The following is a 17,285-nucleotide window of genomic DNA, read 5'->3' as shown; positions in this document are numbered from 1 at the left end:
TCCACAGTGCCCTAGAGACTCAGCAATATACTGTGATATTCAACAATTCCCCAAAGATTCAGCAATATACTGTGATATTCCACTATTCTCCAGAGATTTAGCAATATACTGTGATATTCTACAATGTCCCAGAGACTTAGCAAAATACTGTGATATTCCCCAGGACCCAAGAGACTTACCAATATACTGTCATATTCCTCAATTCTCCAGAGACTTAGCAATATACTATGATATTGCACAATGCCACAGAGACTCAGCAATATACTGTGATATTCCACAATGTCCCAGAGACTTAGCAATATACTGTCATATTCCACAATTCTCCAGAGACTTAGCAATATACTGTCATATTCCACAATGCTCCAGAGACTTAGCAATATACTGTCATATTCCACAATTCTCCAGAGATTTAGCAATATACTGTGATATTCCACAGTGCCCTAGAGACTTAGCAATATACTGTGATATTCCACAATGCCCCAAAGACTCAGCAATATACTGTGATATTCCACAATTCTCCAGGGATTTAGCAATATACTGTGATATTCCACAATGCCCCAGAGACTTAGCAAAATACTGTGATATTCCCGAATGCCCAAGAGACTTAGCAATATACTGTCATATTCCTCAATTCTCCAGAGACTTAGCAATATACTTTGATATTCAACAATGCCCCAAAGACTCAGCAATATACTGTGATATTCCACAATGACCCAGAGACTTAGCAATATACTGTCATATTCCACAATGCTCCAGAGATTTAGCAATATACTGTGATATTCCACAATGTCCCAGAGATTTAGCAAAATGATGTGATATTCCCCAATGCCCAAGATATTTAGCAATATACTGTGATATTCCACAATGTCCAAGAGACTTAGCAATATACTGTCATATTCCACAATGCTCAAGAGACTTAACAATATACTGTCATATTCCACAATTCTCCAGAGATTATACAATATACTCTGATATTCCACAATTCTCCAGAGACTTAGCAATATACTGTGGTATTCCTCAATGGCACAGATAGTTAACAATATACTGTGATATTCCACAATGTCCCAGAGACAGCGAAATACTGTGATATTCCACAGTGCCCGAGAGACTTAGCAATATACTGTGATATTCCACAGTGCCCTAGAGACTCAGCAATATACTGTGATATTCAACAATTCCCCAAAGATTCAGCAATATACTGTGATATTCCACTATTCTCCAGAGATTTAGCAATATACTGTGATATTCTACAATGTCCCAGAGACTTAGCAAAATACTGTGATATTCCCCAGGACCCAAGAGACTTACCAATATACTGTCATATTCCTCAATTCTCCAGAGACTTAGCAATATACTATGATATTGCACAATGCCACAGAGACTCAGCAATATACTGTGATATTCCACAATGTCCCAGAGACTTAGCAATATACTGTCATATTCCACAATTCTCCAGAGACTTAGCAATATACTGTCATATTCCACAATGCTCCAGAGACTTAGCAATATACTGTCATATTCCACAATTCTCCAGAGATTTAGCAATATACTGTGATATTCCACAGTGCCCTAGAGACTTAGCAATATACTGTGATATTCCACAATGCCCCAAAGACTCAGCAATATACTGTGATATTCCACAATTCTCCAGGGATTTAGCAATATACTGTGATATTCCACAATGCCCCAGAGACTTAGCAAAATACTGTGATATTCCCGAATGCCCAAGAGACTTAGCAATATACTGTCATATTCCTCAATTCTCCAGAGACTTAGCAATATACTTTGATATTCAACAATGCCCCAAAGACTCAGCAATATACTGTGATATTCCACAATGACCCAGAGACTTAGCAATATACTGTCATATTCCACAATGCTCCAGAGATTTAGCAATATACTGTGATATTCCACAATGTCCCAGAGATTTAGCAAAATGCTGTGATATTCCCCAATGCCCAAGATATTTAGCAATATACTGTGATATTCCACAATGTCCAAGAGACTTAGCAATATACTGTCATATTCCACAATGCTCAAGAGACTTAACAATATAATGTCATATTCCACAATGCTCCAGAGATTTAGCAATATACTGTGATATTCCACAATGTCCCAGAGACTTAGCAATATACTGTGATATTCCACAATGCCGGAGAGACTTAGCAATATACTGTGATATTCCACAGTGCCCTAGAGACTCAGCAATATACTTTGATATTCCACAATGACCCAGAGACTTAGCAATATACTGTCATATTCCTCAATGCTACAGAGACTTAGCAATTTTCTGTGGTATTCCTCAATGGCACAGATAGTTAACAATATACTGTGATATTCCACAATGTCCCAGAGGCAGCGAAATACTGTGATATTCCACAATGCCCGAGAGACTTAGCAATATATTGTGATATTCCACAATGACCCAGAGACTTAGCAATATACTGTGATATTCCACAATGCCCCAACGACTCAGCAATATACTGTGATATTCCACAATTCTCCAGAGATTTAGCAATATACTGTGATATTCCACAATGTCCCAGAGACTTAGCAATATACTGTCATATTCCACAATTCTCCAGAGACTTAGCAATATACTGTCATATTCCACAATGCTCCAGAGACTTAGCAATATACTGTCATATTCCACAATTCTCCAGAGATTTAGCAATATACTGTGATATTCCACAGTGCCCTAGAGACTTAGCAATATACTGTGATATTCCACAATGCCCCAAAGACTCAGCAATATACTGTGATATTCCACAATTCTCCAGGGATTTAGCAATATACTGTGATATTCCACAATGCCCCAGAGACTTAGCAAAATACTGTGATATTCCCGAATGCCCAAGAGACTTAGCAATATACTGTCATATTCCTCAATTCTCCAGAGACTTAGCAATATACTTTGATATTCAACAATGCCCAAACGACTCAGCAATATACTGTGATATTCCACAATGACCCAGAGACTTAGCAATATACTGTCATATTCCACAATGCTCCAGAGATTTAGCAATATACTGTGATATTCCACAATGTCCCAGAGATTGAGCAAAATGCTGTGATATTCCCCAATGCCCAAGATATTTAGCAATATACTGTGATATTCCACAATGTCCAAGAGACTTAGCAATATACTGTCATATTCCACAATGCTCAAGAGACTTAACAATATAATGTCATATTCCACAATGCTCCAGAGATTTAGCAATATACTGTGATATTCCACAATGTCCCAGAGACTTAGCAATATACTGTGATATTCCACAATGCCGGAGAGACTTAGCAATATACTGTGATATTCCACAGTGCCCTAGAGACTCAGCAATATACTTTGATATTCCACAATGACCCAGAGACTTAGCAATATACTGTCATATTCCTCAATGCTACAGAGACTTAGCAATTTTCTGTGGTATTCCTCAATGGCACAGATAGTTAACAATATACTGTGATATTCCACAATGTCCCAGAGGCAGCGAAATAGGGTGATATTCCACAATGCCCGAGAGACTTAGCAATATATTGTGATATTCCACAATGACCCAGAGACTTAGCAATATACTGTGATATTCCACAATGCCCCAACGACTCAGCAATATACTGTGATATTCCACAATTCTCCAGAGATTTAGCAATATACTGTGATATTCCACAATGACCCAGAGACTTAGCAATATACTGTGATATTCCACAATGCCCCAACGACTCAGCAATATACTGTGATATTCCACAATTCTCCAGAGATTTAGCAATATACAGTGATATTCCACAATGTCCCAGAGACTTAGCGAAATACTGTGATATTCCACAATGCCGGAGAGACTTAGCAATATACTGTGATATTCCACAGTGCCCTAGAGACTCAGCAAAATACTGTGATATTCTCCAATGCCCAAGAGACTTAGCAATATACTGTCACATTCCTCAATTCTCCAGAGACTTAGCAATATACTGTGATATTCAACAATGCCAAAAAGACTTATCAATATACTGTGATATTTCACAATGCCACAGAGACTCGGGAATATACTGTGATATTCCACAATGTCCAAGGGACTTAGCAATATACTGTGATATTCCACAATGCCCCAAAGCCTCAGCAATATACTGTGATATTCCACAATGACCAAGAGACTTACCAATATACTCTCATATTCAAAAATGTCCCAGAGACTTAGCAATATACTGTCATATTCCACAATGCTCCAGAGACTTAGCAATATACTGTCATATTCCACAATGCTCCAGAGACTTAGCAATATACTGTCATATTCCACAATGTCCCAGAGACTTAGCAAAATACTGTCATATTCCATAATGCTCCAGAGACTTAGCAACATACTTTGATATTCCACAGTGTTCCAGAGACTTAGCAATATACTGTGGTTTTCCACAATGTCCTAGAGACTTAGCAATATACTTTGACATTCCTCAATGCCACAGAAAGTTAGCAATATACTGTGATATTCCACAATGTCCCAGCTACTTAGCGAAATACTGTGATATTCAACAATGCCCAAAAGACTTATGAGTATACTGTGATATTTCACAATGCCACAGGGACACAGCAATATACTGTGATATTCCACAGTGTCCAAGAGACTTAGCAATATACTGTGATATTCCACAATGCCCCAAAAACTCAGCAATATACTGTGATATTCCACAATTCTCCAGAGACTTAGCAATATACTGTCATATTCCACAATGTTCCAGAGACTTAGCAATATACTGTCATATTCCACAATTCTCCAGAGACTTAGCAATATACTGTCATATTCCACAATGCTCCAGAGACTTAGCAATATACTGTCATATTCCACAATTCTCCAGAGATTTAGCAATATACTGTGATATTCCACAGTGCCCTAGAGACTTAGCAATATACTGTGATATTCCACAATGACCCAGAGACTTAGCAATATACTGTCATATACAAAAATGTCCCAGAGACTTAGCAATATACTGTCATATTCCACAATGCTCCAGAGACTTAGCAAAATACTGTGATATTCCCCAATGCCCAAGAGACTTAACAATATACTGTCATATTCCTCAATTCTCCAGAGACTTAGCAATATACTGTGATATTCAACAATGCCCAAAAGACTGATCAATATTCGACTTTCCGAAAAGTGTTGTTATCTCCCTTTGCAAAGAAAATTAGAGTGATGTCCCCTTTTCACGTTCACTTCCGCCGAGTAAACCTTCAAAATGGCGGCAAATAACAATATTGACGTTGATGGTGAATTCCATAAAATGACAGTTAAAGAATTGCGTGAATACCTACGGGAACGAAATCAAAAGGTGACTGGGGTAAGAGCACAAGTTTAGGCACACCAAGCGAATATCGAATGCAAGACCCAACTACATTAATGATTGTATGGAACGATGCTGTTGAATCATTGCCGGAATTCTCAGAGAAGGAAATCTACAATTATATGGTACTTAGCAACCATAGGACTTCAGACACGAAACCCATGATGGCTAAACGACAAATGAAGGCAGTGGTGTTTTACCAAGATAGACATGTTCACGGCGTAGCTCTTCACAACATCCATCACGACTGTGACCATATGTTTGTCAGATGCCGTGTCATACCATCACTACCAACAGCGGATCCTAAGAAAAGCCCCGATCACGAAGTTTGGGCAAGTCTCTCAAAAGTAACAGGTCGTGTTCATTCAGCAAATTGTACTTGTGCAACTGGGTATGTAGACTTTGCATTTATATAACTAAAGTCGTGTCATCTATATCTAGATCGCTGTTTTTTTACAAACAAAACGTTTAAAAACCTTTTCAAAGAAAATATGTTCCAAATATTAAGTTTGATCAAAAGACATGTAAATTATTAATTCCAAATACCAGCAAAGTAATTGATACATTTTAAAATCTCTTCCTTTGAGGGACCTCTCATTCACTTTTGTTAATTTAAATAAATAAACAGATTATTGATATTGTTGCTTATTAATATGTGACATCTTTAGCTGATTACATTAAAGATAATAATTATTTAGGGTGAAATAGAGGAAACATGACTGTGTCATTTTATATGCATTTGATTGTTATTTCATAATATTAAAGCTAGAGTCCAAATAATATTAATAAATATAACTAATTTTGTTTTTGCAGTGCCGGGGAGGCTTGTAATCATGTATCAGCCCTGCTTCATGCCCTTGCAGACATTAGTCAGAAGAAAAAGGATGGTTTGCTTTCATGCACATCAGTTGAGTGCAAGTGGAAAATTCCCAGAAAAAGGAAGTTGGATCCAATGAAATCGGATGACTTGAACCTGATGTCAAGTGGCAGGAAGAGTCAACAAAAAGGTACTGGGACTACACAAGGTACTGTTGGAATACAGAATGGAACAATCAACAAAAGATCAATGTGTCCCTACAGCAACATGCCGCAGACAACAATAAATCTCACAAGATTTAATAAGAAGTTAATTGGTCATGAAACAAAAAGTAAATGTGGATATGTTGTTAATACAACTACTGTTACTCAAGCTCCTGAACCTATGCCAGAACTTCCAAAAATACCATGCATTGATCGTTGTATTCCTGACTATGTTGATATTAAATCGCCAACCTGTCAAACTACCTTTCAAAATTATTTTGATTCCATGAAAGTGTCAGAAAAGGATGCGAGGTCAATAGAGAGAATGACAAGTGGACAACATAAAACAAAGTTTTGGAAGGAAGCCAAATTGGAAAGGATAACAAGTTCACAGTTTGGCAAAGTATTTATCCGACAGACATCTACAGCTCCAGATAGACTTGTATGTGACCTAATGGGATATCGGGGCAAATTTGGTAACAGACATACCAGATGGGGACTTTCACATGAATCTGCAGCAAGGCGGCAGTATATCAACAAAATGGCAGGTCTTCATCCACAGTTGAAAGTGTCTCAGTGTGGACTTATTGTGAATACAGACTACCCTTACCTTGCAACTAGCCCTGATGGGACTTGTGTCATGCACAGATTGTAGTACATGTAGTAATCAACATGGCTTAGTAGAGATTAAATGTCCATCTGTTTTCAGAGATCTAACACCAGAAGAGGCTGCATCAAATACAAATTTCTTCTGCCATATTGTGGACAAAAATTTGACTCTAAAAGAAAACCATGCATACTACTTTCAAGTACAAGGACAGATGGCCTTGACCAAAAGAACTTGGTGTGATTTTGTGGTGTGGACTCTCAAAGGGATATCTATTGAAAGGATTACATTTGACGAGAACAAGTGGCATCAGATGGTCACAAGGCTTCGCAGTTTCTATCTGTCAGCCATTATTCCTGAAAAATATACCCGACTTGTCCAGCGAGGTGTTTCACTGTATTAGATTGAATGTTGTACTACCATCTTACCAGTTGTTTGACCCTATGCTCACTCAGTCAATTCAATGTTTCACTCAATACCATATCATATCTTTCTTTGAATGTCATAGATACTTACCATTCAGTGGGTGAATTGTTACTTAACGCCGCATTCACGGCGACTGACCATTCAAATAGTATGTCACTTAGACATAGGATATCTTCTTCGCCTTGTAATTTCTTGAACCATTCTATTAAGCCATAACATATCATAACATATTTTCTGTAACGTCTTAGTTATTGTTACAAAAATTAGAAGTTCTAGGCCTAAATGCAAATGTCCGATTGGGATTTTAAATTTTCCAGACCCCTGATTAGAACCATGGGACTATGATCCTGCTGTCACAGCTAAAACATGAAATTGTTTATCTACTTATATGAAGAGTCAGGATTTTTATATATCAATGCTTTGATTCAATAAGTAAAACAAAAATAGACAACCAGTAGGTGGTCATGTCAATAGTCATATTGGACAAACATAGACTTATTTGTCTAGACTTATTTGGCTCAATGTTTTCAATACAAAATTGTTATCATGATACCATGATTATTAAGTTTAAATATAGCAGAAAATATCATGTGACCATTCACATCTGGAGCTGCAATAAGATTATGCTAATCCTACTAATTACAGAGCAAGCAAGGAACTTTTATCAAAGAAGTAATTGTCATCAATTTCTTGGTCATGAGGATAAAGAGGGGGAAGCAGAGTAGTCAAAGCATTACAGATTTTACAGATTTTGAAATTGTAATTGGAATTATACCCTGCAAAATTCTGAAATTCTTGACACGTTCCATGTGCCTTTCAACATGGATTCTCAAGTTTGCTATTCTCCTAGTTTGTTCAATTTCTACAGCAGTCAGCTGTTTTCTCTTATGTTTCTTTGGTGGAATTATTAGGAGTATACCTTTTGGTGTTGTCAAGTCTGAGATTGTAAATCCCTTATCCGCCATGATTGCATCACCTACATCACACAAATCTAAAAGTCCTGATTCTACTGTTATTTGCCGGTCACTTATAGCTCCTGACCACAAGTCAGAGACAAAGCTAACAACACCATTTGGAGTGACACCAACAAGCGCTTTAAATGTTGTGTGACTTTTATAATGTCTGTACATTTGTGACTGTTTACCAATAGAGTAAGGTTTTTCTGTAAATAATTCTGTACAATCTATAACAACCCTTGTATTTGGATACAGGTCTTTAAAACCTTGAGGCATAGTTGTATTAATAGTATCCATTGATGGCCAGACAACTAGGAAGGATAAATTGTTGTACAAAATATCAATCCATCTATTAATGACATCAGCACAGCAGCTTCTGGAAATATGAAATCGCTTTGATAAATCAACAACTAGGAGTCCAAGTCTAAGACGCATCAACACTAGAAAGAACTCGTCTATCAAAGACAAAGATTTAGGGCGTCCGATATTGGATGTTGGATAGTCCCTGTCATGAACCTCAGAAAACTCGTCAAATAAACATGAAAACTTTTCTGCATCCACAAGACCTGTATAATAGTTGCCAATTCTGAATCATTCGTCACATCAAAAAATGTTAAATCAGGAAGCTTGACTTGAGTGGCTTGATTGCGAAAGACTTTTTTATTTTCAGTCTCAGTCTGAGTCATTGCACAGGATGTTTTCACAGGATTCAAACACTGGAACATTACATCGTCAGTTTGAGTAGACATGCTTCTAACTTCCACCATTTCTGTTTGCGATGATCCATATCTTATGCAACTGATATCGTCTTCACACACAGCCTCACAGTAGTCATGCAGCATAATTGATGCAACGTCATAGGATCTGTCAAAATAATAAATAGCTTTTCATCACATTAAATAAATAGTTTTTTTTCCGATATTTTGAGGTAAAAGGAATTAAAATTAATAAAAAATAAATTAACATAAATCTGTTAATACAAAAGCTAATATAAGAAGTGTATTATTAAGTTTATTGGTCAATGCTCTATTATATTTTATGCTCTATATATATATTTTATGCTCTTTATATTTTATTGTTCTGTAAGTAAGAGAGACTACACCATGATTTTTATATTTTGTCTTGTTAAACATAACTTCTCATAATAATCAACAAATTCAAAAAAGAAAAAAACTTATGTTCCCGCTGTACCTGGCACCTTGACTGAATGTTGTGGAATGATGTTCAATTTCATCAGACTGAGGAGTCCCTCCATGTATCTGCATAGTCACTTTGGGAGATTCAGGGTCACAGGCCTGCTTGAATGGGCTTTCATTTGGCTTAGGGGTATCAGCAAAGTCAGCATCAGACACCTGCAACAAATTATCAACAGACACTGAGACATTTTTTTCTATTTATTCAAACAAATAAGATGAAAGAGAGGATACATAGAATTTTAAGATCAACACAACTTGAAACGTTTTTGTTTGTTTTTTTTCATTTCAAGTTTTAATCATAGCACTTTTTCACAATCACATAACATTCACAAAAGATAAAACACATTAAATACACCAACAATAGCATAAATCTTATAAGAATCAACATAACTCACTGTGCAAGTACTGTAATTTTTCTTCGGAAAAATCGATGGAACATCATGCCCTTTGCCTGGACCGTTACCACCCAGGAAATGTTCTGAGCATATTTCCGCGTGCTTGGTCACTGTGAGGTCTTTTCTCACTAACCGAAGTCGCCTTATCCACGCTTGTCGTAGGGACTTGCTTACTGGAATGACGTGTAGAGATACTATTCTTTCACCGACTCTCTTTCCCCTAAAATTGCTACAAATACAGCAGTATTGCTTCCCCATTTTGACAGCTTCGAAGCAGCGCGCTATTTTCGACGGAAGTTGACAATACTCGGCGGAAGTTCATCCAACCAATTGAAGAGTTCCAACTCAAGACGGATAACTCTCACTGAACTTGACTTTTCGGAAAGTCGAATACTGTGATATATAGCAATATACTGTCATATTCCACAATGCTCCAGAGACTTAGCAATATACTGTCATATTCCACAATGCTCCAGAGACTTAGCAATATACTGTGATGTTCCACAATGTCCGAGAGACTTAGCAATATACTCTGATATTCCACAATGTCCCAGAGACTTAGCGAAATAATGTGATATTCCACAATTCTCCAGAGACTTAGCAATATACTGTCATATTCCACAATGCTCCAGAGATTTAGCAATATTCCACAATGCCCCAACGACTCAGCAATATACTGTGATTTTCCTCAATTCTCCAGAGACTTAGCAATATACTGTGATATTCAACAATGCCCAAAAGACTGATCAATATTCGACTTTCCGAAAAGTGTTGTTATCTCCCTTTGCAATGAAAATTAGAGTGATGTCCCCTTTTCACGTTCACTTCCGCCGAGTAAACCTTCAAAATGGCGGCAAATAACAATATTGACGTTGATGGTGAATTCCATAAAATGACAGTTAAAGAATTGCGTGAATACCTACGGGAACGAAATCAAAAGGTGACTGGGGTAAGAGCACAAGTTTAGGCACACCAAGCGAATATCGAATGCAAGACCCAACTACATTAATGATTGTATGGAACGATGCTGTTGAATCATTGCCGGAATTCTCAGAGAAGGAAATCTACAATTATATGGTACTTAGCAACCATAGGACTTCAGACACGAAACCCATGATGGCTAAACGACAAATGAAGGCAGTGGTGTTTTACCAAGATAGACATGTTCACGGCGTAGCTCTTCACAACATCCATCACGACTGTGACCATATGTTTGTCAGATGCCGTGTCATACCATCACTACCAACAGCGGATCCTAAGAAAAGCCCCGATCACGAAGTTTGGGCAAGTCTCTCAAAAGTAACAGGTCGTGTTCATTCAGCAAATTGTACTTGTGCAACTGGGTATGTAGACTTTGCATTTATATAACTAAAGTCGTGTCATCTATATCTAGATCGCTGTTTTTTTACAAACAAAACGTTTAAAAACCTTTTCAAAGAAAATATGTTCCAAATATTAAGTTTGATCAAAAGACATGTAAATTATTAATTCCAAATACCAGCAAAGTAATTGATACATTTTAAAATCTCTTCCTTTGAGGGACCTCTCATTCACTTTTGTTAATTTAAATAAATAAACAGATTATTGATATTGTTGCTTATTAATATGTGACATCTTTAGCTGATTACATTAAAGATAATAATTATTTAGGGTGAAATAGAGGAAACATGACTGTGTCATTTTATATGCATTTGATTGTTATTTCATAATATTAAAGCTAGAGTCCAAATAATATTAATAAATATAACTAATTTTGTTTTTGCAGTGCCGGGGAGGCTTGTAATCATGTATCAGCCCTGCTTCATGCCCTTGCAGACATTAGTCAGAAGAAAAAGGATGGTTTGCTTTCATGCACATCAGTTGAGTGCAAGTGGAAAATTCCCAGAAAAAGGAAGTTGGATCCAATGAAATCGGATGACTTGAACCTGATGTCAAGTGGCAGGAAGAGTCAACAAAAAGGTACTGGGACTACACAAGGTACTGTTGGAATACAGAATGGAACAATCAACAAAAGATCAATGTGTCCCTACAGCAACATGCCGCAGACAACAATAAATCTCACAAGATTTAATAAGAAGTTAATTGGTCATGAAACAAAAAGTAAATGTGGATATGTTGTTAATACAACTACTGTTACTCAAGCTCCTGAACCTATGCCAGAACTTCCAAAAATACCATGCATTGATCGTTGTATTCCTGACTATGTTGATATTAAATCGCCAACCTGTCAAACTACCTTTCAAAATTATTTTGATTCCATGAAAGTGTCAGAAAAGGATGCGAGGTCAATAGAGAGAATGACAAGTGGACAACATAAAACAAAGTTTTGGAAGGAAGCCAAATTGGAAAGGATAACAAGTTCACAGTTTGGCAAAGTATTTATCCGACAGACATCTACAGCTCCAGATAGACTTGTATGTGACCTAATGGGATATCGGGGCAAATTTGGTAACAGACATACCAGATGGGGACTTTCACATGAATCTGCAGCAAGGCGGCAGTATATCAACAAAATGGCAGGTCTTCATCCACAGTTGAAAGTGTCTCAGTGTGGACTTATTGTGAATACAGACTACCCTTACCTTGCAACTAGCCCTGATGGGACTTGTGTCATGCACAGATTGTAGTACATGTAGTAATCAACATGGCTTAGTAGAGATTAAATGTCCATCTGTTTTCAGAGATCTAACACCAGAAGAGGCTGCATCAAATACAAATTTCTTCTGCCATATTGTGGACAAAAATTTGACTCTAAAAGAAAACCATGCATACTACTTTCAAGTACAAGGACAGATGGCCTTGACCAAAAGAACTTGGTGTGATTTTGTGGTGTGGACTCTCAAAGGGATATCTATTGAAAGGATTACATTTGACGAGAACAAGTGGCATCAGATGGTCACAAGGCTTCGCAGTTTCTATCTGTCAGCCATTATTCCTGAAAAATATACCCGACTTGTTCAGCGAGGTGTTTCACTGTATTAGATTGAATGTTGTACTACCATCTTACCAGTTGTTTTACCCTATGCTCACTCAGTCAATTCAATGTTTCACTCAATACCATATCATATCTTTCTTTGAATGTCATAGATACTTACCATTCAGTGGGTGAATTGTTACTTAACGCCGCATTCACGGCGACTGACCATTCAAATAGTATGTCACTTAGACATAGGATATCTTCTTCGCCTTGTAATTTCTTGAACCATTCTATTAAGCCATAACATATCATAACATATTTTCTGTAACGTCTTAGTTATTGTTACAAAAATTAGAAGTTCTAGGCCTAAATGCAAATGTCCGATTGGGATTTTAAATTTTCCAGACCCCTGATTAGAACCATGGGACTATGATCCTGCTGTCACAGCTAAAACATGAAATTGTTTATCTACTTATATGAAGAGTCAGGATTTTTATATATCAATGCTTTGATTCAATAAGTAAAACAAAAATAGACAACCAGTAGGTGGTCATGTCAATAGTCATATTGGACAAACATAGACTTATTTGTCTAGACTTATTTGGCTCAATGTTTTCAATACAAAATTGTTATCATGATACCATGATTATTAAGTTTAAATATAGCAGAAAATATCATGTGACCATTCACATCTGGAGCTGCAATAAGATTATGCTAATCCTACTAATTACAGAGCAAGCAAGGAACTTTTATCAAAGAAGTAATTGTCATCAATTTCTTGGTCATGAGGATAAAGAGGGGGAAGCAGAGTAGTCAAAGCATTACAGATTTTACAGATTTTGTTTACAGATTTTGAAATTGTAATTGGAATTATACCCTGCAAAATTCTGAAATTCTTGACACGTTCCATGTGCCTTTCAACATGGATTCTCAAGTTTGCTATTCTCCTAGTTTGTTCAATTTCTACAGCAGTCAGCTGTTTTCTCTTATGTTTCTTTGGTGGAATTATTAGGAGTATACCTTTTGGTGTTGTCAAGTCTGAGATTGTAAATCCCTTATCCGCCATGATTGCATCACCTACATCACACAAATCTAAAAGTCCTGATTCTACTGTTATTTGCCGGTCACTTATAGCTCCTGACCACAAGTCAGAGACAAAGCTAACAACACCATTTGGAGTGACACCAACAAGCGCTTTAAATGTTGTGTGACTTTTATAATGTCTGTACATTTGTGACTGTTTACCAATAGAGTAAGGTTTTTCTGTAAATAATTCTGTACAATCTATAACAACCCTTGTATTTGGATACAGGTCTTTAAAACCTTGAGGCATAGTTGTATTAATAGTATCCATTGATGGCCAGACAACTAGGAAGGATAAATTGTTGTACAAAATATCAATCCATCTATTAATGACATCAGCACAGCAGCTTCTGGAAATATGAAATCGCTTTGATAAATCAACAACTAGGAGTCCAAGTCTAAGACGCATCAACACTAGAAAGAACTCGTCTATCAAAGACAAAGATTTAGGGCGTCCGATATTGGATGTTGGATAGTCCCTGTCATGAACCTCAGAAAACTCGTCAAATAAACATGAAAACTTTTCTGCATCCACAAGACCTGTATAATAGTTGCCAATTCTGAATCATTCGTCACATCAAAAAATGTTAAATCAGGAAGCTTGACTTGAGTGGCTTGATTGCGAAAGACTTTTTTATTTTCAGTCTCAGTCTGAGTCATTGCACAGGATGTTTTCACAGGATTCAAACACTGGAACATTACATCGTCAGTTTGAGTAGACATGCTTCTAACTTCCACCATTTCTGTTTGCGATGATCCATATCTTATGCAACTGATATCGTCTTCACACACAGCCTCACAGTAGTCATGCAGCATAATTGATGCAACGTCATAGGATCTGTCAAAATAATAAATAGCTTTTCATCACATTAAATAAATAGTTTTTTTTCCGATATTTTGAGGTAAAAGGAATTAAAATTAATAAAAAATAAATTAACATAAATCTGTTAATACAAAAGCTAATATAAGAAGTGTATTATTAAGTTTATTGGTCAATGCTCTATTATATTTTATGCTCTATATATATATTTTATGCTCTTTATATTTTATTGTTCTGTAAGTAAGAGAGACTACACCATGATTTTTATATTTTGTCTTGTTAAACATAACTTCTCATAATAATCAACAAATTCAAAAAAGAAAAAAACTTATGTTCCCGCTGTACCTGGCACCTTGACTGAATGTTGTGGAATGATGTTCAATTTCATCAGACTGAGGAGTCCCTCCATGTATCTGCATAGTCACTTTGGGAGATTCAGGGTCACAGGCCTGCTTGAATGGGCTTTCATTTGGCTTAGGGGTATCAGCAAAGTCAGCATCAGACACCTGCAACAAATTATCAACAGACACTGAGACATTTTTTTCTATTTATTCAAACAAATAAGATGAAAGAGAGGATACATAGAATTTTAAGATCAACACAACTTGAAACGTTTTTGTTTGTTTTTTTTCATTTCAAGTTTTAATCATAGCACTTTTTCACAATCACATAACATTCACAAAAGATAAAACACATTAAATACACCAACAATAGCATAAATCTTATAAGAATCAACATAACTCACTGTGCAAGTACTGTAATTTTTCTTCGGAAAAATCGATGGAACATCATGCCCTTTGCCTGGACCGTTACCACCCAGGAAATGTTCTGAGCATATTTCCGCGTGCTTGGTCACTGTGAGGTCTTTTCTCACTAACCGAAGTCGCCTTATCCACGCTTGTCGTAGGGACTTGCTTACTGGAATGACGTGTAGAGATACTATTCTTTCACCGACTCTCTTTCCCCTAAAATTGCTACAAATACAGCAGTATTGCTTCCCCATTTTGACAGCTTCGAAGCAGCGCGCTATTTTCGACGGAAGTTGACAATACTCGGCGGAAGTTCATCCAACCAATTGAAGAGTTCCAACTCAAGACGGATAACTCTCACTGAACTTGACTTTTCGGAAAGTCGAATACTGTGATATATAGCAATATACTGTCATATTCCACAATGCTCCAGAGACTTAGCAATATACTGTCATATTCCACAATGCTCCAGAGACTTAGCAATATACTGTGATGTTCCACAATGTCCGAGAGACTTAGCAATATACTCTGATATTCCACAATGTCCCAGAGACTTAGCGAAATAATGTGATATTCCACAATTCTCCAGAGACTTAGCAATATACTGTCATATTCCACAATGCTCCAGAGATTTAGCAATATTCCACAATGCCCCAACGACTCAGCAATATACTGTGATTTTCCTCAATTCTCCAGAGACTTAGCAATATACTGTGATATTCAACAATGCCCAAAAGACTGATCAATATTCGACTTTCCGAAAAGTGTTGTTATCTCCCTTTGCAAAGAAAATTAGAGTGATGTCCCCTTTTCACGTTCACTTCCGCCGAGTAAACCTTCAAAATGGCGGCAAATAACAATATTGACGTTGATGGTGAATTCCATAAAATGACAGTTAAAGAATTGCGTGAATACCTACGGGAACGAAATCAAAAGGTGACTGGGGTAAGAGCACAAGTTTAGGCACACCAAGCGAATATCGAATGCAAGACCCAACTACATTAATGATTGTATGGAACGATGCTGTTGAATCATTGCCGGAATTCTCAGAGAAGGAAATCTACAATTATATGGTACTTAGCAACCATAGGACTTCAGACACGAAACCCATGATGGCTAAACGACAAATGAAGGCAGTGGTGTTTTACCAAGATAGACATGTTCACGGCGTAGCTCTTCACAACATCCATCACGACTGTGACCATATGTTTGTCAGATGCCGTGTCATACCATCACTACCAACAGCGGATCCTAAGAAAAGCCCCGATCACGAAGTTTGGGCAAGTCTCTCAAAAGTAACAGGTCGTGTTCATTCAGCAAATTGTACTTGTGCAACTGGGTATGTAGACTTTGCATTTATATAACTAAAGTCGTGTCATCTATATCTAGATCGCTGTTTTTTTACAAACAAAACGTTTAAAAACCTTTTCAAAGAAAATATGTTCCAAATATTAAGTTTGATCAAAAGACATGTAAATTATTAATTCCAAATACCAGCAAAGTAATTGATACATTTTAAAATCTCTTCCTTTGAGGGACCTCTCATTCACTTTTGTTAATTTAAATAAATAAACAGATTATTGATATTGTTGCTTATTAATATGTGACATCTTTAGCTGATTACATTAAAGATAATAATTATTTAGGGTGAAATAGAGGAAACATGACTGTGTCATTTTATATGCATTTGATTGTTATTTCATAATATTAAAGCTAGAGTCCAAATAATATTAATAAATATAACTAATTTTGTTTTTGCAGTGCCGGGGAGGCTTGTAATCATGT

At 36.7% G+C, this 17,285-nt stretch overlaps 2 protein-coding genes across 4 annotated transcripts; both read right to left on the bottom strand.

Annotated features, from left to right (window-relative positions):
• Nucleotides 1–7,403: 7,403 nt before the first annotated feature.
• On the bottom strand, nt 7,404–10,306 carry LOC124124470. Of its 2 annotated transcripts, none has more exons than XM_046487650.2 (3): nt 9,932–10,306; nt 9,532–9,692; nt 7,404–9,204 (listed from the first exon to the last, which is right to left on the bottom strand). In XM_046487650.2, exons 1-3 carry the CDS (start codon nt 10,187–10,189, stop codon nt 8,799–8,801), a joined length of 825 nt encoding a protein of 274 aa, XP_046343606.1. In that variant the 5' UTR covers nt 10,190–10,306; the 3' UTR covers nt 7,404–8,798. The 2 variants fall into 2 exon arrangements, with proteins under 2 accessions (XP_046343606.1, XP_048252553.1); XM_048396596.1 differs by having other exon boundaries at nt 8,982–9,204; nt 9,539–9,692.
• A 3,376-nt stretch (nt 10,307–13,682) lies between these two features.
• On the bottom strand, nt 13,683–15,871 carry LOC124124471. 2 transcript variants are annotated; one of them, XM_046487651.1, is made up of 3 exons: nt 15,497–15,871; nt 15,097–15,257; nt 13,683–14,769 (listed from the first exon to the last, which is right to left on the bottom strand). In XM_046487651.1, the coding sequence occupies exons 1-3, from the start codon at nt 15,752–15,754 to the stop codon at nt 14,364–14,366; spliced, it is 825 nt and encodes a 274-aa protein (XP_046343607.1). In that variant the 5' UTR covers nt 15,755–15,871; the 3' UTR covers nt 13,683–14,363. The 2 variants fall into 2 exon arrangements, with proteins under 2 accessions (XP_046343607.1, XP_048252546.1); XM_048396589.1 differs by having other exon boundaries at nt 15,104–15,257.
• Between the last annotated feature and the right edge of the window lie 1,414 nt (nt 15,872–17,285).

Source organism: Haliotis rufescens, unplaced genomic scaffold (genome assembly GCF_023055435.1).
Source record: "Haliotis rufescens isolate VD_foot unplaced genomic scaffold, xgHalRufe1.0.p SCAF_1, whole genome shotgun sequence".
Lineage (NCBI taxonomy): Eukaryota > Metazoa > Mollusca > Gastropoda > Lepetellida > Haliotidae > Haliotis > Haliotis rufescens.
The sequence above is the reverse complement of the archived record's forward strand: the minus strand, read 5'-3'. Positions and strand labels throughout refer to the sequence as shown.